Here is a 26,435-nt window from a genome sequence, read left to right as displayed (position 1 = left end):
ACAGCGTATTACTGTAGTACAGCGTGTTACTGTAGTACAGCGTGTTACTGTAGTACAGCGTATTACTGTAGTACAGCGTGTTACTGTAGTACAGCGTGTTACTGTAGTACAGCGTCAGGACAGCGTATTACTGTAGTACAGCGTGTTACTGTAGTATAGCGTCAGCACAGCGAGTTACTGTAGTACAGCGTATTACTGTAGTACAGCGTGTTACTTTATTACAGCGTGTTACTGTAGTACAGCGTATTACTGTAGTACAGCGTATTACTGTAGTACAGCGTGTTACTTTATTACAGCGTGTTACTGTAGTACAGCGTGTTACTTTAGTACAGCGTGTTACTTTAGTACAGCGTATTACTGTAGTATAGCGTTTTACTGTAGTACAGCGTATTACTGTAGTATAGCGTATTACTGTAGTACAGCGTGTTACTTTAGTACAGCGTATTACTGTAGTACAGCGTATTACTGTAGTACAGCGTGTTACTTTAGTACAGCGTGTTACTGTAGTACAGCGTGTTACTGTAGTACAGCGTATTACTGTAGTACAGCGTGTTACTTTAGTACAGCGTGTTACTGTAGTACAGCGTGTTACTGTAGTACAGCGTATTACTGTAGTACAGCGTGTTACTGTAGTACAGCGTATTACTGTAGTATAGCGTGTTACTTTAGTACAGCGTATTACTGTAGTATAGCGTGTTACTTTATTACAGCGTGTTACTTTAGTACAGCGTATTACTGTAGTATAGCGTATTACTGTAGTACAGCGTATTACTGTAGTACAGCGTGTTACTTTAGTACAGCGTATTACTGTAGTATAGCGTTTTACTGTAGTACAGCGAGTTACTGTAGTACAGCGTATTACTGTAGTACAGCGTGTTACTTTAGTACAGCGTGTTACTTTAGTACAGCGTATTACTGTAGTATAGCGTTTTACTGTAGTACAGCGTATTACTGTAGTATAGCGTATTACTGTAGTACAGCGTGTTACTTTAGTACAGCGTATTACTGTAGTACAGTGTATTACTGTAGTATAGGGTCAGTATAGCGTATTACTGTAGTACAGCGTATTACTGTAGTATAGCGTGTTACTTTAGTACAGCGTATTACTGTAGTACAGCGTATTACTGTAGTATAGCGTGTTACTTTAGTACAGCGTATTACTGTAGTACAGCGTGTTACTTTAGTACAGCGTATTACTGTAGTACAGTGTATTACTGTAGTATAGGGTCAGTATAGCGTATTACTGTAGTACAGCGTATTACTGTAGTATAGCGTGTTACTTTAGTACAGCGTATTACTGTAGTACAGCGTATTACTGTAGTATAGCGTATTACTGTAGTACAGCGTGTTACTTTAGTACAGCGTATTACTGTAGTACAGCGTATTACTGTAGTATAGCGTATTACTGTAGTACAGCGTGTTACTGTAGTACAGCGTGTTACTTTAGTACAGCGTGTTACTGTAGTACAGCGTGTTACTTTAGTACAGCGTGTTACTGTAGTACAGCGTATTATTGTAGTACACCGTATTACTGTAGTACAGCCTATTACTGTAGTAAAGCGTCAGTACAGTGTATTACTGTAGTACAGCGTGTTACTGTAGTATAGTGTCAGCACAGCATATTACTTTAGTACAGGGTATTACTGTAGTACAGCGTCAGGACAGTGTATTACTGTAGTACAGCGTATTACTTTAGTACAGGGTATTACTGTAGTACAGCATTAATACAGTGTATTACTGTAGTACAGCATCAGTACAGCGTATTACTGTAGTACAGTGTATTACTGTAATACAGCGTATTAATTTAGTACAGCGTATTACTGTAGTACAGCATTAATACAGTGTATTACTGTAGTACAGCATCAGTACAGCGTATTACTGTAGTACAGTGTATTACTGTAATACAGCGTATTAATTTAGTACAGCGTATTACTGTAGTACAGCGTCAGCACAGCGTATTACTGTAGTACAGCGTCAGCACAGCGTAGTAGTACAGCATATTACTGTAGTACAGCATCAGAACAGTGTATTGGCATGTAGGACTCTCACCTGGAGTATTCTTGTTGCCTTGTTTACCCACAAGCCCACGGGCTCGGATGACCTCCACGTCCAGACGCTCCTTCCTGTACACCATCCCGATCTGGATATCACCTGACCACCAAACAACCAATTAGAGGTGCTCATATTATCTGATGTCACACAGTTTCCGTTTCCTCAGGAGTTACTTTGAGTTATTAATCAACAGTAAAAACATAAAGAGCTCAGGGTCCTTTAAACTGACACATACAGACACATAAACACTAACGTATAAATATAATAATATAAAGTAAGTATGAAATATCGTCATTACCCATAGGGGGCGTGGCCAGAGTCTGCCGTCCCGCCAGCTGGGCAGGCCCTAATCCCTCCAGGAAGCCGGTGAACTGTTTGTCTGACGCCAGCTTCACTCCTGGAAATATTAGACTGAAGAGATGAAAAGAAAAAATAGATTAGGAACAAATTAGAAAGGAGAAGCTGTGAAGAGAAACAAGAGAAAGTCGTACGCTCCAGGTTTGGGTTCCTCGGCGTCCGGGTCGCGGCTCAGCTGTCGGGTGAAACGAGATTTAAACTCGATGGCCAGACCGGTTTCCACACTCCTCTGGACAGGAAGTCTCACCACCTTCTTCTTCTTCTCCTCCTCTAGATGGACAGAGGGACACAGAAAGACAGAGAAGAAGAAGGAGGTGTGAGTACCAGCCCTGAACATCTGCAGTCCTTCATCAAGAAACGGACGGAGCGCGCCGCTGATGACCTTTAACACACCTCACCGTGAAGCTGTCTGCAGTAATGAACCGAAAGGCACTGTGGGAAATAGAGTCCACCGGTTTGATGGATGTCCCCATACTTGAGTGCACATCACAGCGTGCACTCGAGATGAAAATGTATTTGGCTTTAGTCAAATGTTCACTGGTTCATCCTGAGAGAAGCTCACCATGGGGTAATATTTCTGCAGAGGACATCTAGAGGACAACAGCAACTAGAAAGATGGCAGATTGAAAGATGGCCAACTAAAAGTGGCTTACATCCACAGCACCTGATAAAGTTACTTTAGCTTTTTAAAATGGCTCCAGAAGTCACCTGATAACTTTACTGAAACCAAACGTTACTTCAAACAGATAAATTAACATCTGGGAGATATTATTGGCTGGTGGAGTAAAGTGTTGGACCAATCAGGAGCAACAGTGTGTGGTTCTAGCTGCTTCTGCTTGTTCTAGTTGCTGCTTCTAAATAAATGTAAATGTAAATTCTCCGTATTTGTATAGCACCTTTCTCGCCTTTTCGGCATTCACCATTCACACACGTGGAACAGCCACCAGGGGCAATTTGGGGTTCAGTATCTTTCACAAGGACACTTCGACATGCAGCCTGGAGGCTACAGGGGATTGAACCGCCAACCTTCGCTTAATGGGCAACCTCCTGAGACAGAGCCACTTCTGCTGGTTCTAGTTGCTGCTTCTGCTAGTTCTAGTTGCTGCTAGTTGCTGCTTCTGCTAGTTCTAGTTGCTGCTAGTTGCTGCTTCTGCTAGTTCTAGTTGCTGCTAGTTGCTGCTTCTGCTGGTTCTAGTTGCTGGTTTTAGTTGCTGCTACTGGTTCTAGCTGCTGCTGCTGGTTCCAGCTGCTGTTTCTAGTTGCTGCTGCTGGTTCTAGCTGCTTGTTCCGGCTGCTGCTACTGGTTTATAGTTGCTGCTACTGGTTCTAGCTGCTGCTGCTGGTTCCAGCTGCTGTTTCTAGTTGCTGCTGCTGGTTCTAGCTGCTTGTTCCGGCTGCTGCTACTGGTTTATAGCTGCTGCTGCTTGTTCCGGCTCCTGCTGCTGGTTCTAGCTGCTGCTGCTGGTTCTAGCTGCTGCTACTGGATCTAGCTGCTGCTACTGGTTCCGGCTGCTGCTGCTACTGGTTTTAGCTTGTGCTTCTGCTGGTTCTAGCTGCTGCTGCTGGTTCTGGCTGCTGCTGCTGCTGGTTCTGGCTGCTGCTGCTGGTTCTAGCTGGTGCTGCTGCTGGTTCTAGCTACTGCTTCTGCTGGTTCTAGCTGCTGGTTCTAGCTACTGTGCTGCTACTGGTTCTAGTTGCTGCTGCTGCTGGTTCTAGCTGCTAGTTCTAGGTGCTGGTTCTGGCTGCTTCTGCTGGTACTAAGTGCTGCTGGTTCTAGGTGCTGCTGGTTCTGGCTGGTGCTGCTGGTTCTAGGTGCTGGTTTTAGTTGCTGCTACTGGTTCTAGCTGCTGCTGCTGGTTCCAGCTGCTGTTTCTAGTTGCTGCTGCTGGTTCTAGCTGCTTGTTCCGGCTGCTGCTACTGGTTTATAGCTGCTGCTGCTTGTTCCGGCTCCTGCTGCTGGTTCTAGCTGCTGCTGCTGGTTCTAGCTGCTGCTACTGGATCTAGCTGCTGCTACTGGTTCCGGCTGCTGCTGCTACTGGTTTTAGCTTGTGCTTCTGCTGGTTCTAGCTGCTGCTGCTGGTTCTGGCTGCTGCTGCTGCTGGTTCTGGCTGCTGCTGCTGCTGGTTCTAGCTGGTGCTGCTGCTGGTTCTAGCTACTGCTTCTGCTGGTTCTAGCTGCTGGTTCTAGCTACTGCTTCTGCTGGTTCTGGCTGCTGCTACTGGTTCTAGTTGCTGCTGCTGCTGGTTCTAGCTGCTAGTTCTAGGTGCTGGTTCTGGCTGGTGCTGCTGGTTCTAGGTGCTGCTCCTGCCGGTTCTAGCTGCTGGTTCTCGCTGCTGCTGCTGGCTAAACTGGGACTGACCCTCGGGGTTGAGCTGGGAGGCACTCTGACTCTTCTTTCCCAGTCCGACCATCCCCATCATCTTTGCTCCGAAGCTCGAGCGACGCTTCTTGTCGTCGTCATCGTCGTCGTTTCTCCCCAGCGAACAGATCTCTCCGCCGACACTTGACGACTTCGTAAGAGGAGCTGCCGCTGCCGCAGCCCTGCAGGAGGAGAAAGGAACTACACGTAAGGTAGGTGGGGCATTGGGGGGGGTCACTACTGCTGCTATGACGAAGGGTCTCATTCCGGTTGGGAAGCCTCATTGGTTGGTAGCTTACTTTGACGGCTCAGGCTCCTCCTCCTCTCCTTCTTCTCCTTCCTCCACTGATTCGCTCTTCTGCAGCACGGTGCTGTCCTTTGCTGCCCCTGTTACTCCCTGTGTCCCTGACCCCGCCCCCAACTCCACTGATTGGCCCTGCAGAGCCTCCACTTGACTGTATCAGCCAATGAGAGGAGAGAACAGCAGCATGCAGACAGAATGATGAAGAGGAAAAACATGCTAACAGAAACAAGATCATGCTAACTGCTAACAAAGGTAACAAACAACATGCTAGCAAGCATGCTCATAACATGGTATTTAAATAACAACATGCTAACAGATGACTGATGCATGATGGGAAATGTTTTGTTTTGCAGGTGGCGGGGTCACACAACATTTACTGTATAATTTCCCGCGGCGCCCCCATCAGGACGAACGTGTCACGAACACTACAGCCTGCAGGGGGCGCTGCTGTCATCTGAGTGCTAAGCACGTTGATGGTATAAAAACAAATGCTAACAGCGCACAGACATAAAATCTCACTAACGCAGAATCATATTTCTACACTTGTATGTGGAAATAATGAGTCTGATTGGCTTCTGGTCCCACCTGATCCTGTGGACAGATCGGATGTCGTTGGACATGGCCGACACTTCGCTGACATCGCTGTCTGATGACTTAAAGGACAGACTGTCCCTCATCTGCAGACACAGACAAGAGGACAGGTGAGCAGGCGATCAGGTGTATGACATCATCAGTGATGCTGTGTAACATGATGATGTCTGCTTACCTTTGATGGATCCTTCATCACACCTGCAGAGACAGAAGAGCAGAATGAGTTTATTACATCACTGTGATGTCATAGTTTTGGTTATCAATAGGGATGATGTCATAGTTTTGGTTATCAAAAGGGATGATGTCATAGTTTTGGTTATCGAAAGGGATGATGTCATAGTTTTGGTTATCGAAAGGGATGACGTCATAGTTTTGGTTATCGAAAGGGATGACGTCATAGTTTGGGTTAGCAGAGTCAGTCTCAGGTTTGTACCATGGACAATGATGTCACTGAATCTCGTGGTGATAAATATATTTAAATGTTCCTGCTCATCTACACAGGAAGTGACATCACACCGTGAAAAACAGCAGCTCTGACATCACGACATAATCGATGTTACTGTTAATATTAATTTCTGTTAGTGTTCTTCATCAACAGAGCGATGACATCACAATCATGATGACATGTCAAAGTAATGATGACGTCACAAAGTCATGATGACATCACAGAGACATCTACCTTCTCTGCTCGCTGGTAAAACCTCTCCTTCACATGACAGCGATGGAAAAAAAGAACATAAAGTCAACAAGAAATGATTCACAAACACCTGAAATCACTGAAAGCAGGAAAACTGGGAAGGTGGAGGGTCGGGGCTGGGTCCCTTCAGTACTACAGAGTACCGAGAAATACTGCTCTGTTACACGGAGTAGAACGTGTAACTGAGCAGTAACGCCACATGTCGTCATGGACTGGGGTCGTTAGGCTGATTGTTGTGAATAAGCTAAAGAGGAAAGCTAACCGTCTGCTAATTACAATTTACTGAACTGATTTAAACTTTCAGAAGTGAAGACCTCCTCTTTCCTGACATCTTCATTTATCCACCTAAAAAATTAGTTTGTGACTCTTTTTCTACTTCACTGCTTCTTCCTGGTCACATCATTTAATCTCTGGCAGGTGACACAGTTTGAAATTCCAAACTATAATAAGAAACGTTCTAAATAAACAAATTGGTATTATTGTTAGTATTATTTTTAAATACTACACATATGGGTGACAATGGACGGACGGACGGATTTACTGGTGACTAAATGGACAGATGAGTGGCAGAGACAGGAAATCCAAAGCTAACGTCTCTGCTGCCTCTGACCACGTCTCATCACAGACTCTGGTGACTAACGTGTCACATGGCTGAATGTTCTACAGGAGGAGGAGCTAACTGTCTGGGGGTGTGGGGGTGCCTAACAGGTGGTACCATACCATTGGCTGTTTTCTTCTGTTGGTCCTCCCATGTGACCTCTGCATCATGGCAGAGAGAGACATGATTGGTCAGACTACAATGACAGACTGAACTGTTCAGGTGATCCTTCTGATATCAAACCATTTAAACCAGCAGGACCACAGACTCAAATCCCAGTACTCACCATCAACACATCTACACACACCTGCACAACAACACCTGGTTTATGAGTTTACAAGGATCACCTGAACGCATCATCAGAGCCACTTGAGTTCTGACTTGCCTTTTCTGGTCCCGCCAGGGGTTGCTGAGCGTCTGTCGGGCTCTGACACGGACAGGTGGGATGTGATGACATCAGCATGATGCAACAGAGATGAACATAGGGATGAATGAAGAGTGACGATGGAGAACGTCTGACACACAGATCTGACTGCACAGTCACCAGCTAGTGGTCCTACTGGATCTACCGGTCTACACTGACTGGACTACACACTTCAAACCTGTGATGTACACACCTGGAGTCTGTGGAGGCGGGGCAGGTGAGGGGGCAGGGGAAGGTGTCGGGACAGGTGTTGGAGCAGGTACAGGGGGGAGGGTGGGTTCAGAAGATTGGACTACAGGAGCTGGGGGTAGGGCAGCAGCCGGGGGTGAGGCTGGAGTAGGTGCGGGTACATAGGGCTGGTCTTGGGCCGCTGCTGGTGCAGGTACCGGAGCTGGAGTTGGGGCTTGGGTCGGGGCTTGGACAGGAGCTGGTGCAGGTGCTGCTACAGGTAGGGGTGCAGGAGGTGGGTGGACGAGGACAGGAGCTGGGGCCTGGGCTGGAGCAGTGGCTGGGGGCGGGGCTTGGACTTTGACAGGAGCTGGGCCTGGTGCTGGTGCTGGAGCTGGGGGCGGGGCATAGACCTGGGCAGGAACTGGCGCAGGCGCTGCTACAGGTGCAGGTGCAGGGTGGGGTTGGGCTGGTCCAGGAGGAGGAGGGGCTTGGATTCGTATAAGAGGAGGCTGTTGATTATTGACGGGGGGAGGGGCTTGCTTGTGGACAGGGGGAGGGGCTTGATTAAATAGAGTGGGAGGAGCTACAGTTGCAGTTGGTGCTCCTGTCGTGGGCGTGGCCAAAACTGATAGACATGAAAAGATTTTAGAGAAATGAAAAAGAAAAGATGATCAATGAAAACAGACAAACTATGAGGTGATGAAGACACAGAAACTGTTTAACAACTAACCAATCCCATTTCTACTTCTGCCCTTACTTGTTCAAACTATTTTTCCGTTTCATTCTTCCTGAGCGCCAGTACGACGTAGGACCTGGCGTACATAAGCCCACGTCTTCATGAAAGATTTCCCTTCCAGCAGGTAATCTGCTGCACTAGAAGTCCCGCAACTGGATGCTGGGAGGTTTTGTTCTCCAAGGGCTGCGGTCAGACAATCAATGCTATACTCCTAACTCCTGGCTCCAGCTCTGAAGCTAGACCGGCGAGGTAAGTGTTCTGCCTTTGTGTTTGTACCGGCAGTGATCGGCAAGCGTGTCAAATGCCAGGGAAAAGTTCAATAAGACGAGAAGTGCCATGGGACCTTTAATGACCACAGTGAGTCCGGACCTCGGTTTAAGGTCTCATGCGAAGGACAGCAGCTCCTACAGCACAGTGTCCGGCGAAAGTGGACACACTGGCCTCAGAGTTAGCTGAGATTAAAGATTGGCTCCTTAAGCTTCAGTCAGGCGGGGGGGTTTCCAATTCATGTGGACTAATCTACCAGGATGGGACGACCTGGCCTGTCTTACAAGGACTAACCCTTTTTTCTGAATCAGTGTCCTTATGAACCTGCTGAGGTCGTCAGGCAGGAACCTGTTCTCCTGTCTGGAGGACCAGCTGACAAACTCCGAAAGTTCTTTTAAATCATATTTTATGTAATTCAGTTTGTGTCTGCGTGTGTGCAGCTTGGTTTCTGAGTGAAATGTTATGTAACAGGTTTGTAATAAGTGCTAATAAGCAGCACATCTACTGTGAGCAGCAGCATGTGAACACAGCTGGTTGGCTGGTTGGCAGCGTCACACGTACTTCTGTCCGGCGCTCCTTTGGGCGGTATGATGGGCAGCTGGCGTCCGCGGCGGCTGCAGACCGGCGTTCCTGGTGGGCTCGTCTGGGTCGTTCCGCCTCGTGGGTTCGCCCTGTTGGATCAAAACGCAGGAGTCAGTCTAACAGGAGTAAAGATCAAAGGTCAGAGGTCACAGTGGTCGCGGTCATTGCTGATAGAAGATTAAGGCTTTGGTTTATGTGTGTTTTAGGGAGGCTATGCTACGCTGTGTTAGCTAACAGTGAAAACACTGAAGAGTTGCCTTCAATCAATCAGCCAATCAATGCACTGATCGCAGGACACTGTCTCCATGGTTACAGGCATTGATTTGATCGCCTCAGGTGTTGGAAGTGAAAAGTTTGATCAACAGGTATTTTGGCACAAAGAATCTTCACTCAGCAGCTGCAACATGAGAAATCTGTTCAAGTCACTCCAACTCATTCAGACGTGTTCCAGGACACAGGTCAGCTGACACTGACCTCAGCCAATCAGAACCTGTGTTTACTTCCTGTTTGAGGAAGTTGTGAGTTGTGTCCTGCTGCAGTCAGGCTGAATCCAAATGTCCAGATTTCCTAGCAGTTACAGACTTTACAGACTCCAAGGACGAGGAATCAGTGCGGTACCTTTAATAATGATTTAAAGGGTACTTCTGTAAATGGTAAATGGACTGTACAGCACCTTTCTCAAAGCGCTTTTACACTATAGAGCACTGCGCTCCCAGAATGCAGGGTTACTTGTGGTTCCTAGAGTCTCCAAAAGTAGACTAGGAGCCAGAGCGTTCAGCTATCAAGCTCCTCTCCTGTGGAACCAGGTTCCAGTTTGGGTTCAGGAGGCAGACACCATCTCCACATTTAAGAGTAGGCTTAAGACTTTCCTCTTTGATAAAGCTTATAGTTAGGGCTGGCTCAGGTGAGTCCTGAACCATCCCTTAGTTATGCTGCTATAGGCCTAGACTGCCGGGGGATTTCCCATGATGCACTGAGCTCCTCTCTCCTCTACTTTCTCTCCCTCTGTATGCAACCTCATCCCATTATTGCATGTTACTAACACAACTTCTCCCCTTTCTGGTAGTCTTGTGCTTTCTCGTCCCTCTCCTCTCTCCTCCTATCACTTCCTGCAGGTGTTTCTGGCTCTGGAGCTGTGGAGTCTGGAGCTGTGGAGTCTGGAGCTGTGGGGTCTGGAGCTGTGGGGTCTGGAGCTGTAGGGTCTGGAGCTGTAGGGTCTGGAGCTGTGGGGTCTGGAGCTGTGGAGTCTGGAGCTGTAGGGTCTGGAGCTGTGGGGTCTGGAGCTGTGGGGTCTGGAGCTGTAGGGTCTGGAGCTGTGGGGTCTGGAGCTGTAGGGTCTGGAGCTGTGGGGTCTGGAGCTGTAGGGTCTGGAGCTGTGGGGTCTGGAGCTGTAGGGTCTGGAGCTGTGGCTGCTACAGTTGCTCATCATTACTGCTACCTTCTGTATCGGTGTTCGTATTATTTCCACCGTTACCAGCGTTTTATGTCTCTGTGTGGAACTTGCCTTGTGCTGCTTTGTGTTCCCTCCTGCTCTCTCTGAATCGGTGCTATTTGAATAAAACAAACTTGCGTGAGCAGGAACAGATTTTTCTCTGACTGGACTGAGAACAGATGAACACTACAGACCAAAGTCTGCAGGACCAGAGGAGGTTTGGCTTCAGCCGGAGTTCACAGCAGGACACAACTCCACTACCAAGGCTTATCTGGAGGAAACTTAAAAATCTGTTTTCAGAAAGAAAAGTAAATCTCTTCAGAAGGTCAGGGACTACTGCAACTCAGGAAACAACAAACAAGCAACAAAACGTGCAAAAAGGAAAATAAGGGTTAATTAAAGAATGTAAACCCAGCACGATATAAAAAGACAACAGGTGTGATGTCACTGTGATGTCACAGGAAGCCGGTGGGAGGGGGTAGAAGAAAATGGGTGTGGCCAATGTTCAGGCAGACATCATGCATCTCTGATCAGAACCAGCCAGCAAATATCATGAAGGCGGAGCTGGTTTCTGAGTGGTCGCCTGTGGGTCACCTGGTCAGGGCAGGTAAGGGGGGGGCGGAGCGTCCAGACATCAGGTGGGCGGAGTCAGTCCGGTCAGTGGAGTGGGAGCGTGTGTAGACTGGTCGGTCCGCCATCGCTCGGTGGTCAGCTGAGCGAGAGCGACTGTAATAATCCCGTCGGTCCGTCCCCCGACTGCACCTGCACATCACCACGACAACCGTCAACCACCGTCACTGTGACAACCACTGCACCTGCGGGGTCAGTTAGTCACATCACCGTGACGACTGTCGGCCGGTCGTACCTGCGAGGCAGCTGAACAGGAAGTTTAAGGCACTGAAGGACGGAGAAACACCACAGAAGAACTGAAGAAAGCCTGGTGGCACTACATTTCCCATAAGGCCTCAGTGAGAGAGCTCAGCAAGACATGCTGAGAGAGGAATGAGGGAAGTTCTAAGGCCTTTCTCAACACAGAACGCAGAACCATCACTTTGTGTTCTGACATCATGAGCTCAGCTGGTGAGTGAACGCACCTGTACACCGACTCTGAACCAAAGGTTTCATCATGGTGTGGCCAGGTGCGTTTACTCAGTCCACTCAGGTGGTGACATCACAAGATCGGTCCCAGTTTGGACACAAATTTAAACTGGACGCACTGAGAAAAGCCTCTAGTTTGGATGAAGGGATGAAGGAGGACGTGAAGGACTACTGGCCTCTGAACCTACATCCTGCAAACTGTCCGTTTACCTCAGAAGTTCCTCGTCATAGGCGTCGGGTTCGTAGGGGAAGTCAGGAATGAAGTCCTGACTGAAGAACAGAAACACGTAAGAACTCCAGAACAGGATGAATACCAAATGCTGACTGAACTTTGACCTGCACCGTCAGGTGGTTCCTACCTGACGAGTCTTACAGGTGTGTCACCTGTACTACCTGACTACACCCCTTCGAACTCTGACCCCCAACTGACAGATCAACAACTAACAGGAAGTAAATCTCCCTGAGTGCTAACTGGCATATTTTATGATTGGTCCTCTATCCCTACATTACCCATAAGCCCCTGTGCTTACCTGTAGTCCTCACAGCTCCCATTAATCATGTGGGTTGTCCAGGGAGTTTGGTTAGGCCCGTTAAAATATCTTCCACACAGAAAAACACACATGTAAATGAGACGGTGAAGAGTTCTATCCTGCAACTACTAGTTCTCTGAGTACTACCACTGAGATTATTACTACTACGGTTGCAGTACCTGTCGTGGGAGTCCAGAGAATTGGCAACAGACATTCTCCTCAGTGGACTCCTAAATACACAGAGACATGCAGTCAGACAAACCAGTACTACAAACCGTACAACACCTAGTACTACGAGCGGGACTACAACCATTACTAAAACCTGTACTACAAGCAGTGGTATAACCTAGACTACAACTAGTTCTACAACAATGTGACCAGTACTAAAACACTAGTACCAATAGGGTAGTAGTGTTGATTTCAGTTCTACAACTAATACTACAGTACTAAAACCAGTGGTACAACAAGTAATAAACACTACTAAAGCTGACATGACATAGTATAACTACTATAACATACTATAACTATAAGTAGATATGGCAGTACTACGATTGGTACTAAAATATGTTGTATGACTAGTAGCACAGCCAGAACTAAAACACAGTTCAGTTCCACTAGTACATCAACCAATACTTAAACCAATACTACTGCCAGTACTGTTTCAAGATATACAATCAGTACTGCAGACTGTGTGCTGATTGGCCGGTGTCCAGGTGATCCTGGTGTCTTGCCATAGTTACCTTTCCAGGCTGCCGTACTGGCCGGCATCGGAGTACGCCCGGCTCAGTTTGGAGCCTCGCAGCAGCCGCACGGCGTCCTCCCGGTACAATGGGAACAGAGGGCTACCGCTAGAAACCAGAAGTCAGAGGCCGGGGGGGGCTGGGGGTTAAACCAACTTTAAATGCGCCTGTATGGCGCCCTTCTAGTCTTTTCAACCACCAAAGTGCTTTTACACTACACATCTGCATTCACACACATTCATACACTGGTGGAACAGCCACCAGGAGCAATTCAGGGTTCAGTATCTTGCCCAAGGACACCTCGACATGCAGCCTGGAGGAGCCAATTAACGGGCAACCTGCTCTATCTCCTGAGCCACAGTCGCCTCTCCAGAACCCAGTAACCTCATCTCGTCCTGATCACAGCAGAGACTCTGCTGTCCCTACCAATATCCACGGACTTAACGGTCTCTACCGATATCCAGAGACTGAACTGTCTCTACTGATATCCAGAGATTTTGCTGTCCCTACCAATATCCAGAGACTCCGATGTCCCTACTAATATCCAGAGACTGAACTGTCTCTACCGATATCCAGAGAATGTGATGTCCCTACAGATATCCAGAGACTAAACTGTCTCTACCGATATCCAGAGACTCTGCTGTCCCTACCGATATCTAGAGATTCCGATGTCCCTACCAATATCCAAAGACTCCGATGTCTCTACCGATATCCAGAGACTGAACTGTCTCTACTGATATCCAGAGACTGAACTATCTCTACCGATATCCAGAGACTCGGCTGTCCCCACCAATATGCAGAGACTCAGCTGTCCTTACTGATATCCAGAGACTGAACTGTCTCTACTGATATCCACAGACAGAACTGTCCCTACCGATATCCAGAGACTGAAATGTCTCTACTGATATCCAGAGACTGAACTGTCCCTACCAATATCCAGAGACTGAACTGTCTCTACCGATATCCAGAGACTGAACTGTCTCTACTGATATCCAGAGATTTTGCTGTCCCTACCAATATCCAGAGACTCCGATGTCCCTACTAATATCCAGAGACTGAACTGTCTCTATCGATATCCAGAGAATGTGATGTCCCTACAGATATCCAGAGACTAAACTGTCTCTACCGATATCCAGAGACTCTGCTGTCCCTACCGATATCCAGAGATTCCGATGTCCCTACCAATATCCAAAGACTCCGATGTCTCTACCGATATCCAGAGACTGAACTGTCTCTACTGATATCCAGAGACTGAACTATCTCTACCGATATCCAGAGACTCGGCTGTCCCTACCAATATCCAGAGACTGAACTGTCTCTACTGATATCCAGAGATTTTGCTGTCCCTACCGATATCCAGAGAATGTGATGTCCCTACCGATATCCAGAGACTGAACTGTCTCTACCAATATCCAGAGACTCTGCTGTCCCTACCGATATCCAGAGATTTCGATGTCCCTACCAATATCCAGAGACTGAACTGTCTCTACCGATATCCAGAGAATGTGATGTCACTACCGATATCCAGAGACTGAACTGTCTCTACCAATATCCAGAGACTCTGCTGTCCCTACCGATATCCAGAGATTTCGATGTCCCTACCAATATCCAGAGACTGAACTGTCTCTACTGATATCCAGAGACTGAACTATCTCTACCAATATCCAGAGACTCGGCTGTCCCTACCAATATGCAGAGACTCGGCTGTCCTTACTGATATCCAGAGACTGAACTGTCTCTACCGATATCCAGAGACTGAACTGTCTCTACTGATATCCAGAGACTGAACTGTCTCTACTGATATCCACAGACTGAACTGTCTCTACCGATATCCAGAGACTGAAATGTCTCTACTGATATCCAGAGATTTTGCTGTCCCTACCAATATCCAGAGACTCTGCTGTCCCTACCAATATCCAGAGACTGAACGGTCTCTACCAATATCCAGAGACTGTGCTGTCCCTACAGATATCCAGAGACTGAACTGTCCCTACCGATATCCAGAGACTCTGCTGTCCCTACCGATATCCAGAGATTCCGATGTCCCTACCAATATCCAAAGACTCCGATGTCTCTACCGATATCCAGAGACTGAACTGTCTCTACTGATATCCAGAGACTGAACTATCTCTACCGATATCCAGAGACTCGGCTGTCCCTACCAATATCCAAAGACTCCGATGTCCCTACCAATATCCAGAGACTGCCATGTCCCTACCAATATCCAGAGACTTAACTGTCTCTACTGATATCCAGAGACTGAACTGTTTCTACTGATATCCAGAGACTGAACTGTCTCTACTGATATCCAGAGACTCGGCTGTCCCCACCAATATGCAGAGACTCAGCTGTCCTTACTGATATCCAGAGACTGAACTGTCTCTACTGATATCCAGAGACTGAACTGTCTCTACCGATATCCAGAGACTCGGCTGTCTCTACCGATATCCAGAGACTGAACTGTCTCTACTGATATCCAGAGATTTTGCTGTCCCTACCGATATCCAGAGAATGTAATGTCCCTACCGATATCCAGAGACTGAACTGTCTCTACCAATATCCAGAGACTCTGCTGTCCCTACCGATATCCAGAGATTTCGATGTCCCTACCAATATCCAGAGATTGAACTGTCTCTACCGATATCCAGAGAATGTGATGTCACTACCGATATCCAGAGACTGAACTGTCTCTACTGATATCCAGAGACTGAACTATCTCTACCGATATCCAGAGACTCGGCTGTCTCTACCGATATCCAGAGACTGAACTGTCTCTACTGATATCCAGAGATTTTGCTGTCCCTACCGATATCCAGAGAATGTAATGTCCCTACCGATATCCAGAGACTGAACTGTCTCTACCAATATCCAGAGAATGTGATGTCACTACCGATATCCAGAGACTGAACTGTCTCTACTGATATCCAGAGACTGAACTATCTCTACCGATATCCAGAGACTCGGCTGTCCTTACTGATATCCAGAGACTGAACTATCTCTACCGATGTCCAGAGACTCGGCTGTCCTTACTGATATCCAAAGACTGAACTGTCTCTACCGATATCCAGAGAATGTGATGTCACTACCGATATCCAGAGACTGAACTGTCTCTACTGATATCCAGAGACCAAACTATCTCTACCGATATCCAGAGACTCGGCTGTCCTTACTGATATCCAGAGACTGAACTGTCTCTACCGATATCCAGAGATTCTGATGTCCCTACCGATATCCAGGGACTTAACTGTCTCTACCGATATCCAGAGACTGAACTGTCCCTACCGATATCCAGAGACTGAACCCATTTCCTCACACAACATGGTTATCTTTTCTGAGCTGCAGTTTATAAACACTGTGGCCTGTTGGTGTTTATCAAATATAACAAATAGTTGTATTTCACTCTAACATTGTTCAGTCACAGTCAAACCAAGACACAGACAGACCAGAGATGCGCTGCACAGCTGGTTAGCAGGACAGAGAGTAGAGAGATTCACTACAGCTGCACATTAACATCACTGTTATCTGCTGACATCAGACTCAAGTTTAACTCACTGCTGCTCAGTTTTTTTCTCTTCTCGTGCCAGCAGGATAGTACCAATTCATCTTCTCATCAAAGTTGTCAAAGTCTCAACACTCGCTTTCACCTTTGACAGGAAAGTGAGGTGGGGCCCTGTCAGCTCTGCGCGAAAGTGACTTGATTACTATCACTGTGTGTGTCGGTGTTGCATCAGCTGGGCGAAGTTTATTCGCACCAGGTCAGCTTTATCTATTTTACATGTGTTTTACTGCTGCTCTACTCAGGTGGCTGCACACTTTTCTTCCTTTTCACGCTAATAACAATGTAATGAGGTCTCCTGCAGAATGTAACGGAGTAAAAAGTCATTATTTGACTTAGAAATGTAGCGAAGTGAAAGTAAAAGTTGCAACAACTAAAAGTACAAATACAGAAAAAAACTACTTAATACAAAGTATTTGTACTTCGTTACTTTCCACCACTGGCTGGGACCAATCCTCTTCACTTTATATATGCCTTTAAGCAATATTACCAGGAAAACACTCTGTAAACTTTCATTGTTATGAAGATGATACTCTATTATATCTATCAATCAAGCCAGATGAAACTCATCAGTTAGCTAAACTCCAGATGTGCCTTCAGGAAGTTAAAACCTGGATGACCTGTAATTTTCTAATGTTAAACTCAGATAAAACTGAAGTTATTGTTCTGGGGCCCAAGCACCTCTGGTTATCTAAAGATAATGCTGGCCTCCAGCACCACTGTGAGGAATCTTGGAGTTATCTTTGATCAGGACATGTCGTTTAAGTCTCACATTAAGCAAATTTCAAGGACCGCCTTTTTTTTACCTTCGTAAAATTGCAAACATCAGGAACATCCTGTCTAAAAATGGTGAAGAAAAACTAGTCCATGCATTTGTTACTTCTAGGCTGGATTACTGCAATTCCTTATTATCAGGCTGCTTGAAAAAGTCCATTAAGACTCTTCAGCTGATCCAGAATGCTGCAGCACGTGTTCTGACAGGAACCAAGAAAGTCTCTCAGACGGTGTGAAGGGGATACTACCACATAAGCAGAGTATAGGGCAGGTAGACTTAAAATATTATGGCTTCATTGTTAACTTACAACTTTGTTCTTGTAATATTATAATTTTAGTTTGAACATGAGCAGAAAAGCTGCTGAAACACAGGTACCAGTCCAGGAGTTTCTATCTGAATTAAAATGAATTAATCTCACTGAGGTGAAAAGGAGCCACAGTCACATTTAAAGAGGTCACTTCCCCAAACAAAGACACGAAGAGGAGGGAAGACTAAACCCTGACTCAGCAGACATTAAAAAGGTTGGTCTACAGGAGAAACTGATCTGAGAGCAGAGCTGACTTACATTCTGTTAGAGGGTTAGTTTGAGTTTCCCTTTACAGAAATAAAAACATTTCCACCATAAACTGGATCAGAAAGATTCACCAGAATGCAGGAAATTAACTGTTAAACCCTCCGACCCCCTGATTAATGTGTGTCCCCCAACACAACCTCCCATCATCTCCTCTCGTCTCACCTCATCCTGCTTCAAGTCAGGTGGTTTCATTTCTTCTCATTATATCATTTTGTGTCTCTTCTTCTTCAGTCTGATCTCACTGTCATTTTGTTTGATTTTATGTTCTATTATCTCATCACCTCTCATCTAATCTAATCTCACTGCGTCAGGGCGACTCTGATCTCACCGTCTCTCATATCATTCCTTTAACACCTGACTTCGTCTCCTTTCATCCTGTTCTGTCCTCTGATCTCAGTTCATCTCAGACCATCTGAATCTTATCGTGAACACACAAAGACACACGGCTGCTTACCTCTGAGGAGGCGGCTGGCTCGGCGACCGTGACCTCATCCTGACAACATCGGATCGAGAGCAGTGATTGGACGACAACACCTGCTCTGGCACTGAGAGGGTGGAGCTGTGAAAGTCCCGCCCATTCTGTCTGTAGTCTGGAACAGAGAAACAGAGCAGGGAAGAACCGTCAACCCCCAAAGGGAACCGGCTCTGAGGGTTCTGTCTTACCAGCATTTATCACAGTGAAATCTCAGACTCCTGTGGCTCTGTACGGAACGTCACAGTCATTTTTCACTATGTAAGAGACTCCTGTGGTTCTGTACGGAACGTCACAGTCATTTTTCACTATGTAAGAGACTCCTGTGGTTCTGTGAGGAACATCTGTCATTTTACATTATGTAAGAGACCCCTGTAGTGCTGTGAGGAACGTCACAGTCATGTCACTTTATATGAAGAGACTCCTGTGGTTCTGTGAGGAATGTCACAGTCATGTCACATTATGTAAGAGACTCTTGTGGTTCTGTGAGGAATGTCACAGTCATGTCACATTATGTAAGAGACTCCTGTGGTTCTGTGAGGAACGTCACAGTCATGTTACATTATGTAAGAGACTCCTGTGGTTCTGTGAGGAACGTCACAGTCATGTTACTTTATATGAAGAGAGTCCTGTGGTTCTGTGAGGACCGTCACAGTCATTTTTCACTATGTAAGAGACTCCTGTGGTTGTGTGGGGAAAGTCACAGTCATGTTACTTTATATGAAGAGAGTCCTGTGGTTCTGTGAGGAACGTCACAGTCATGTTACATTATGTAAGAGAGTCCTGTGGTTCTGTGAGGAACGTCACAGTCATGTCACATTATTTAAGAGACTCCTGTGGTTCTGTGAGGAACATCTGTCATTTTACATTATGTAAGAGACCCCTGTAGTGCTGTGAGGAACGTCACAGTCATGTCACTTTATATGAAGAGACTCCTGTGGTTCTGTGAGGAATGTCACAGTCATGTTACATTATGTAAGAGACTCTTGTGGTTCTGTGAGGAATGTCACAGTCATGTCACATTATGTAAGAGACTCCTGTGGTTCTGTGAGGAACGTCACAGTCATGTTACATTATGTAAGAGACTCCTGTGGTTCTGTGAGGAACGTCACAGTCATGTTACTTTATATGAAGAGAGTCCTGTGGTTCTGTGAGGACCGTCACAGTCATTTTTCACTATGTAAGAGACTCCTGTGGTTCTGTGAGGAAAGTCACAGTCATGTTACTTTATATGAAGAGAGTCCTGTGGTTCTGTGAGGAACGTCACAGTCATGTTACATTATGTAAGAGACTCCTGTGGTTCTGTGAGGAACGTCACAATGATGTGACATTATGTAAGAGACCCCTGTAATTCTGTGAGGAACGTCACAGTCATGTCACATTATGTAAGAGACTCCTGTAATTCTGTGAGGAACGTCACAGTCATGTCACTTTATATGAAGAGAGTCCTGTGTTTCTGTGAGGAACGTCACAGTCATGTTACATTATGTAAGAGACTCCTGTGGTTCTGTGAGGAACGTCACAATGATGTGACATTATGTAAGAGACCCCTGTAATTCTGTGAGGAACGTCAGTCATGTCACTTTATATGAAGAGACTCCGGTGGTTCTGTGAGGAACATCACAGTCATGTCACTTTATATGAAGAGACTCCTGTGGTTCTGTGAGGAACGTCACAGTCATTTTACATTATGTAAGACACACCTGTGGTTCTGTGAGGAACGTCAGTCATGTTACAGTATGTAAGAGACTCCTGTGGTTCTGTGAGGAACGTCACAGTCATGTTACATCATGTAAGAGACTCCTGTGGTTCTGTGAGGAATGTCACAGTCATATTACATTATGTAATAGACCCCTTTGGTTCTGTGAGGAACCTCGCAGTCATGTCACATTACATGAAGAGACTCCTGTGGTTCTGTGAGTAATGTCACAGTCATGTTACATTATGTAAGAGACTCCTGTAGTTCTGTGAGGAATGTCACAGTCATGTCACATTATGTAAGAGACTCCTGTGGTTCTGTGAGGAACGTCACAGTCATGTTACATTATGTAAGAGACTCCTGTGGTTCTGTGAGGAACGTCACAATGATGTGACATTATGTAAGAGACCCCTGTAATTCTGTGAGGAACGTCAGTCATGTCACTTTATATGAAGAGACTCCGGTGGTTCTGTGAGGAACATCACAGTCATGTCACTTTATATGAAGAGACTCCTGTGGTTCTGTGAGGAACGTCACAGTCATTTTACATTATGTAAGACACACCTGTGGTTCTGTGAGGAACGTCAGTCATGTTACAGTATGTAAGAGACTCCTGTGGTTCTGTGAGGAACGTCACAGTCATGTTACATCATGTAAGAGACTCCTGTGGTTCTGTGAGGAATGTCACAGTCATATTACATTATGTAATAGACCCCTTTGGTTCTGTGAGGAACCTCGCAGTCATGTCACATTACATGAAGAGACTCCTGTGGTTCTGTGAGTAATGTCACAGTCATGTTACATTATGTAAGAGACTCCTGTAGTTCTGTGAGGAATGTCACAGTCATGTCACATTATGTAAGAGACTCCTGTGGTTCTGTGAGGAACTTCTGTCATGTTACAGTATGTAAGAGACCCCTGTGGTTCTGTGAGGAACGTCAGTCATGTTACAGTATGTAAGAGACCCCTGTGGTTCTGTGAGGAACGTCAGTCATGTTACAGTATGTAAGAGACTCCTTTGGTTCTGTGAGGAACGTCACAGTCATGTTACATTATGTATGAGACCCCTGTGGTTCTGTGAGGAACGTCACAGTCATGTCACATTATGTAAGAGACTCCTGTGGTTCTGTGAGGAACGTCACAGTCATGTTACATTATGTAAGAGACCCCTGTGGTTCTGTGAGGAACGTCACAGTCATGTCACTTTATATGAAGAGACTCCTGTGGTCCTGTGAGGAACGTCACAGTCATGTTACATTATGTAGGAGACTCCTGTGGTTCTGTGAGGAACGTCACAGTCATGTCACTTTATATGAAGAGACTCCTGTGGTCCTGTGAGGAACGTCACAGTCATGTTACATTATGTAGGAGACTCCTGTGGTTCTGTGAGGAACGTCACCGTCATGTTACTTTATATGAAGAGACTCCCGTGGTCCTGTGAGGAACGTCACAGTCATGTTACATTATGTAAGAGACTCCTGTGGTTCTGTGAGGAACGTCACAGTCATGTTACATTATGTAAGAGACTCCTGTGGTTCTGTGAGGAACGTCACAGTCATGTTACTTTATATGAAGAGACTCCTGTGGTTCTGTGGGGAATGTCACAGTCATGTTACATTATGTAAGAGACTCCTGTGGTTCTGTGAGGAACACCACAGTCATGTTACATTAAATGAAGAGACTCCTGTGGTTCTGTGAGGAATGTCACAGTCATGTCACATTATGTAAGAGACTCCTGTGGTTCTGTGAGGAACTTCATTCATTTTACATTATGTAAGAGACCCCTGTGGTTCTGTGAGGAACGTCAGTCATGTTACAGTATGTAAGAGACCCCTGTGGTTCTGTGAGGAACGTCAGTCATGTTACAGTATGTAAGAGACTCCTTTGGTTCTGTGAGGAACGTCACAGTCATGTCACATTATGTAAGAGACTCCTGTGGTTCTGTGAGGAACGTCACAGTCATGTCACATTATGTAAGAGACTCCTGTAGTTTTGTGAGGAACGTCACAGTCATGTTACATTAAATGAAGAGAGTCCTGTGGTTCTGTGAGAAACGTCACAGTCATGTTACATTATGTAAGAGACTCCTGTGGTTCTGTGAGGAACGTCACAGTGATGTCATTTTATATGAAGAGACTCCTGTGGTTCTGTGAGGAATGTCACAGTCATGTTACATTATGTATGAGACCCCTGTGGTTCTGTGAGGAACGTCAGTCATGTTACATTATGTAAGAGACTCCTTTGGTTCTGTGAGGAACGTCACAGTCATGTCACATTATGTAAGAGACTCCTGTGGTTCTGTTAGGAACTTCTGTCATTTTACATTATGTATGAGACCCCTGTGGTTCTGTGAGGAACGTCAGTCATGTTACAGTATGTAAGAGACTCCTTTGGTTCTGTGAGGAACGTCACAGTCATGTTACATTATGTAAGAGACTCCTGTGGTTCTGTGAGGAACGCCACAGTCATGTTACATTAAATGAAGAGACTCCTGTGGTTCATAGATGTATTATCTTATTTAAGGATGGGTTAGGGTTGTAAGTGAATGTCACTTTGTTGGTTTTAACACTGAGCTGTAGTGTTGCAATGCAAGATGGGACATGGAGTTCACCTGAAATCACCCCGATGCCGTCTTCACAGTCGTAATCTGAAAACTCATTGTCACTGATCCTCTGAGACCCTGCAGGGAGAGAGAGAGAGGATGTTTAAGCCTGTAAGCAGCTCCAGCTTAATCCTCCACAATAAGGTCAACTAATCCCACACACACAGAACACACAGAACATACAAACAGTGCAACACACACACACAGACAGACAGAACATACAGAACACACACTACAAGGAGATAAACTATTTAACACACCAACATTAAAATACAGCTTTTCTTATTTCCTTAGATTACCTTGAAACCTTTCTGAGATGATTGAGGACACGTCAAGGACTACAGAAACCCACTCAACCAACTGGCAACAATTCAACAGAGGACCTGTAAAACTCTAAGAACGTACCCCAGAGAACCTCTCAAAGGACAATTAGAACATCTTCATCTCCATCGTAACCTCTGCCAGGGTTCTTCTACTCTTCCAAGACCCTTTAAAGGAACCCTGGAATCAGCCTTGAAGACAGCTGCAACCATGGACGCAGGGCACAGGTCATGTGTTCTGACTCCCCTGTTCACCACAAATACCATCACCCACTGGAACAACCTTGACTCTGAGGGCCTTAGGCCTGTTCGTAGAGAACAACAAACAACCAGCCCTACGCAACAGGTTCGACATGAAACTTGAACGTACTGAGGTCTGGGATATGTAGAACACAAAGAAACTACATGCTCCACCTGTCCCCCCACCACCACCACCACTTGACATGTACGATAAATCAAACGGAAAATGGAAACCTGACCAACCCACAGCATTAAGGATCTACAGAACCCCATCAAGGACCTGGAAAACTCCATCAAGGACCCCTCAGAACCACTTCATGTATATGTGGAACATTCTCAGAGAACTGTGTCACCCTCTTATAGCCTGCTGGAACCCTTGAAGGACCCTAGACAGCTAGTTCTTCCAGTTACAGAGTGGAACCAGCTGAACCTGGAAAACTAAAACGGATACCAGACACCTGTGACTGACGGGGGCGTGGCCTATCTGCAACATTGCCTAAAAACAGATGTTTCATACACACACACACACACACACACACACACACAGCTGTTATTACCTGAGTTATAGTAAGGGCCTTTGTCTGACAAAGCATCATGGGAGAAAAGTAAAACAAAATCAACAACACACAAAAACGACAGACTAAATAAAAAACAACTGTGACAAAAAAACAAACAGGACTGTGTGTGTGTGTCTGTGTGTTAGTGTGTATCCTCAGTGTGTGTGTTAGTGTGTATCCTCAGTGTGTGTTAGTGTGTATCCTCAGTGTGTGTTAGTGTGTATCCTCAGTGTGTGTTAGTGTGTATCCTCAGTGTGTGTTAGTGTGTATCCTCAGTGTGTGTGTTAGTGTGTATCCTCAGTGTGTGTTAGTGTGTATCCTCAGTGTGTGTGTTAGTGTGTATCCTCAGTGTGTCTGTGTGTTAGTGTGTATCCTCAGTGTGTGTGTTAGTGTGTATCCTCAGTGTGTGTGTTAGTGTGTATCCTCAGTGTGTGTTAGTGTGTATCCTCAGTGTGTGTTAGTGTGTATCCTCAGTGTGTGTTAGTGTGTATCCTCAGTGTGTGTTAGTGTGTATCCTCAGTGTGTGTGTTAGTGTGTATCCTCAGTGTGTGTGTTAGTGTGTATCCTCTGTGTGTGTTAGTGTGTATCCTCAGTGTGTGTTAGTGTGTATCCTCAGTGTGTGTGTTAGTGTGTATCCTCAGTGTGTGTGTTAGTGTGTATCCTCAGTGTGTGTTAGTGTGTATCCTCAGTGTGTGTGTTAGTGTGTATCCTCAGTGTGTGTTAGTGTGTATCCTCAGTGTGTGTTAGTGTGTATCCTCAGTGTGTGTGTGTTAGTGTGTATCCTCAGTGTGTGTTAGTGTATCCTCAGTGTGTGTTAGTGTGTATCCTCAGTGTGTGTTAGTGTGTATCCTCAGTGTGTGTTAGTGTGTATCCTCAGTGTGTGTTAGTGTATCCTCAGTGTGTGTTAGTGTGTATCCTCAGTGTGTGTTAGTGTGTATCCTCAGTGTGTGTTAGTGTATCCTCAGTGTGTGTGTTAGTGTGTATCCTCAGTGTGTGTGTTAGTGTGTATCCTCAGTGTGTGTGTTAGTGTGTATCCTCAGTGTGTGTGTTAGTGTGTATCCTCAGTGTGTGTGTTAGTGTGTATCCTCAGTGTGTGTTTAGTGTGTATCCTCAGTGTGTGTTAGTGTATCCTCAGTGTGTGTGTTAGTGTGTATCCTCAGTGTGTGTGTTAGTGTGTATCCTCAGTGTGTGTGTTAGTGTATCCTCAGTGTGTGTTAGTGTGTATCCTCAGTGTGTGTGTGTTAGTGTGTATCCTCAGTGTGTGTTAGTGTGTATCCTCAGTGTGTGTTAGTGTGTATCCTCATGTGTGTGTTAGTGTGTCCTCATGTGTGTGTTAGTGTGTATCCTCAGTGTGTGTGTTAGTGTATCCTCAGTGTGTGTGTTAGTGTGTATCCTCAGTGTGTGTGTTAGTGTGTATCCTCAGTGTGTGTTAGTGTGTATCCTCAGTGTGTGTTAGTGTGTATCCTCAGTGTGTGTTAGTGTGTATCCTCAGTGTGTGTTAGTGTGTATCCTCAGTGTGTGTTAGTGTGTATCCTCAGTGTGTGTGTGTGAGTGTGTATCCTCAGTGTGTGTTAGTGTATCTCCTCAGTGTGTGTTAGTGTGTATCCTCAGTGTGTGTTAGTGTGTATCCTCAGTGTGTGTTAGTGTATCCTCAGTGTGTGTTAGTGTGTATCCTCAGTGTGTTAGTGTATCCTCAGTGTGTGTGTTAGTGTGTATCCTCAGTGTGTGTTAGTGTGTATCCTCAGTGTGTGTTAGTGTGTATCCTCAGTGTGTGTTAGTGTGTATCCTCAGTGTGTGTGTGTTAGTGTGTCCTCAGTGTGTGTGTTAGTGTGTATCCTCAGTGTGTGTGTTAGTGTGTATCCTCAGTGTGTGTGTTAGTGTGTATCCTCAGTGTGTGTGTGTTAGTGTATCCTCAGTGTGTGTGTTAGTGTGTATCCTCAGTGTGTGTGTTAGTGTGTATCCTCAGTGTATGTGTGTTAGTGTATCCTCAGTGTGTGTTAGTGTGTATCCTCAGTGTGTGTGTGTTAGTGTGTATCCTCAGTGTGTGTTAGTGTGTATCCTCAGTGTGTGTTAGTGTGTATCCTCAGTGTGTGTGTTAGTGTGTATCCTCAGTGTGTGTGTTAGTGTGTATCCTCAGTGTGTGTTAGTGTGTATCCTCAGTGTGTGTTAGTGTGTATCCTCAGTGTGTGTTAGTGTGTATCCTCAGTGTGTGTGTTAGTGTGTATCCTCTGTGTGTGTGTTAGTGTGTATCCTCAGTGTGTGTTAGTGTGTATCCTCATGTGTGTGTTAGTGTGTATCCTCAGTGTGTGTTAGTGTGTATCCTCAGTGTGTGTTAGTGTGTATCCTCATGTGTGTTAGTGTGTATCCTCAGTGTGTGTTAGTGTATCCTCAGTGTGTGTGTTAGTGTGTATCCTCAGTGTGTGTTAGTGTGTATCCTCATGTGTGTGTGTTAGTGTGTATCCTCAGTGTGTGTTAGTGTATCCTCAGTGTGTGTGTTAGTGTGTATCCTCAGTGTGTTTTGTGTATCCTCAGTGTGTGTTAGTGTGTATCCTCAGTGTGTGTTAGTGTATCCTCAGTGTGTGTGTTAGTGTGTATCCTCAGTGTGTGTTAGTGTGTATCCTCAGTGTGTGTTAGTGTATCCTCAGTGTGTGTGTTAGTGTGTATCCTCAGTGTGTGTTAGTGTGTATCCTCAGTGTGTGTGT

General features: G+C 45.7%; 1 protein-coding gene across 12 annotated transcripts in view; it reads right to left on the bottom strand.

Annotated features, from left to right (window-relative positions):
- LOC119906953 (regulating synaptic membrane exocytosis protein 2-like) overlaps positions 1–26,435 on the bottom strand; it is a 110,043-nt gene that overhangs the window by 25,201 nt on the left and 58,407 nt on the right. For 4 of the 12 annotated variants that reach the window (XM_038724424.1, XM_038724423.1, XM_038724426.1 and 1 more), the window contains 14 exons: positions 23,734–23,757; positions 22,626–22,694; positions 18,298–18,433; positions 11,165–11,332; positions 9,118–9,227; positions 7,576–8,178; positions 7,344–7,385; positions 5,839–5,861; positions 5,658–5,749; positions 5,068–5,223; positions 4,769–4,950; positions 2,544–2,679; positions 2,351–2,463; positions 2,050–2,151 (listed from right to left, as the gene is read on the bottom strand). In XM_038724424.1, coding sequence (XP_038580352.1) covers positions 2,050–2,151; positions 2,351–2,463; positions 2,544–2,679; positions 4,769–4,950; positions 5,068–5,223; positions 5,658–5,749; positions 5,839–5,861; positions 7,344–7,385; positions 7,576–8,178; positions 9,118–9,227; positions 11,165–11,332; positions 18,298–18,433; positions 22,626–22,694; positions 23,734–23,757 — 1,956 coding nt within the window. Of the gene's footprint in view, positions 1–2,049; positions 2,152–2,350; positions 2,464–2,543; positions 2,680–4,768; positions 4,951–5,067; positions 5,224–5,657; positions 5,750–5,838; positions 5,862–6,342; positions 6,370–7,343; positions 7,386–7,575; positions 8,179–9,117; positions 9,228–11,164; positions 11,333–18,297; positions 18,434–22,625; positions 22,695–23,733; positions 23,758–26,435 lie in introns of all 12 variants that reach the window. The other 8 variants (XM_038724425.1, XM_038724427.1, XM_038724428.1 and 5 more) reach the window with 7 other exon arrangements.

The sequence above is a fragment of the Micropterus salmoides genome, unplaced genomic scaffold (assembly GCF_014851395.1).
Source record: "Micropterus salmoides isolate LMB-PRFRI ecotype aquatic unplaced genomic scaffold, ASM1485139v1 Ms_hic_scaffold_17, whole genome shotgun sequence".
In the NCBI taxonomy this organism is placed as follows: Eukaryota; Metazoa; Chordata; class Actinopteri; order Centrarchiformes; family Centrarchidae; genus Micropterus; species Micropterus salmoides.
The sequence above is the reverse complement of the archived record's forward strand: the minus strand, read 5'-3'. Positions and strand labels throughout refer to the sequence as shown.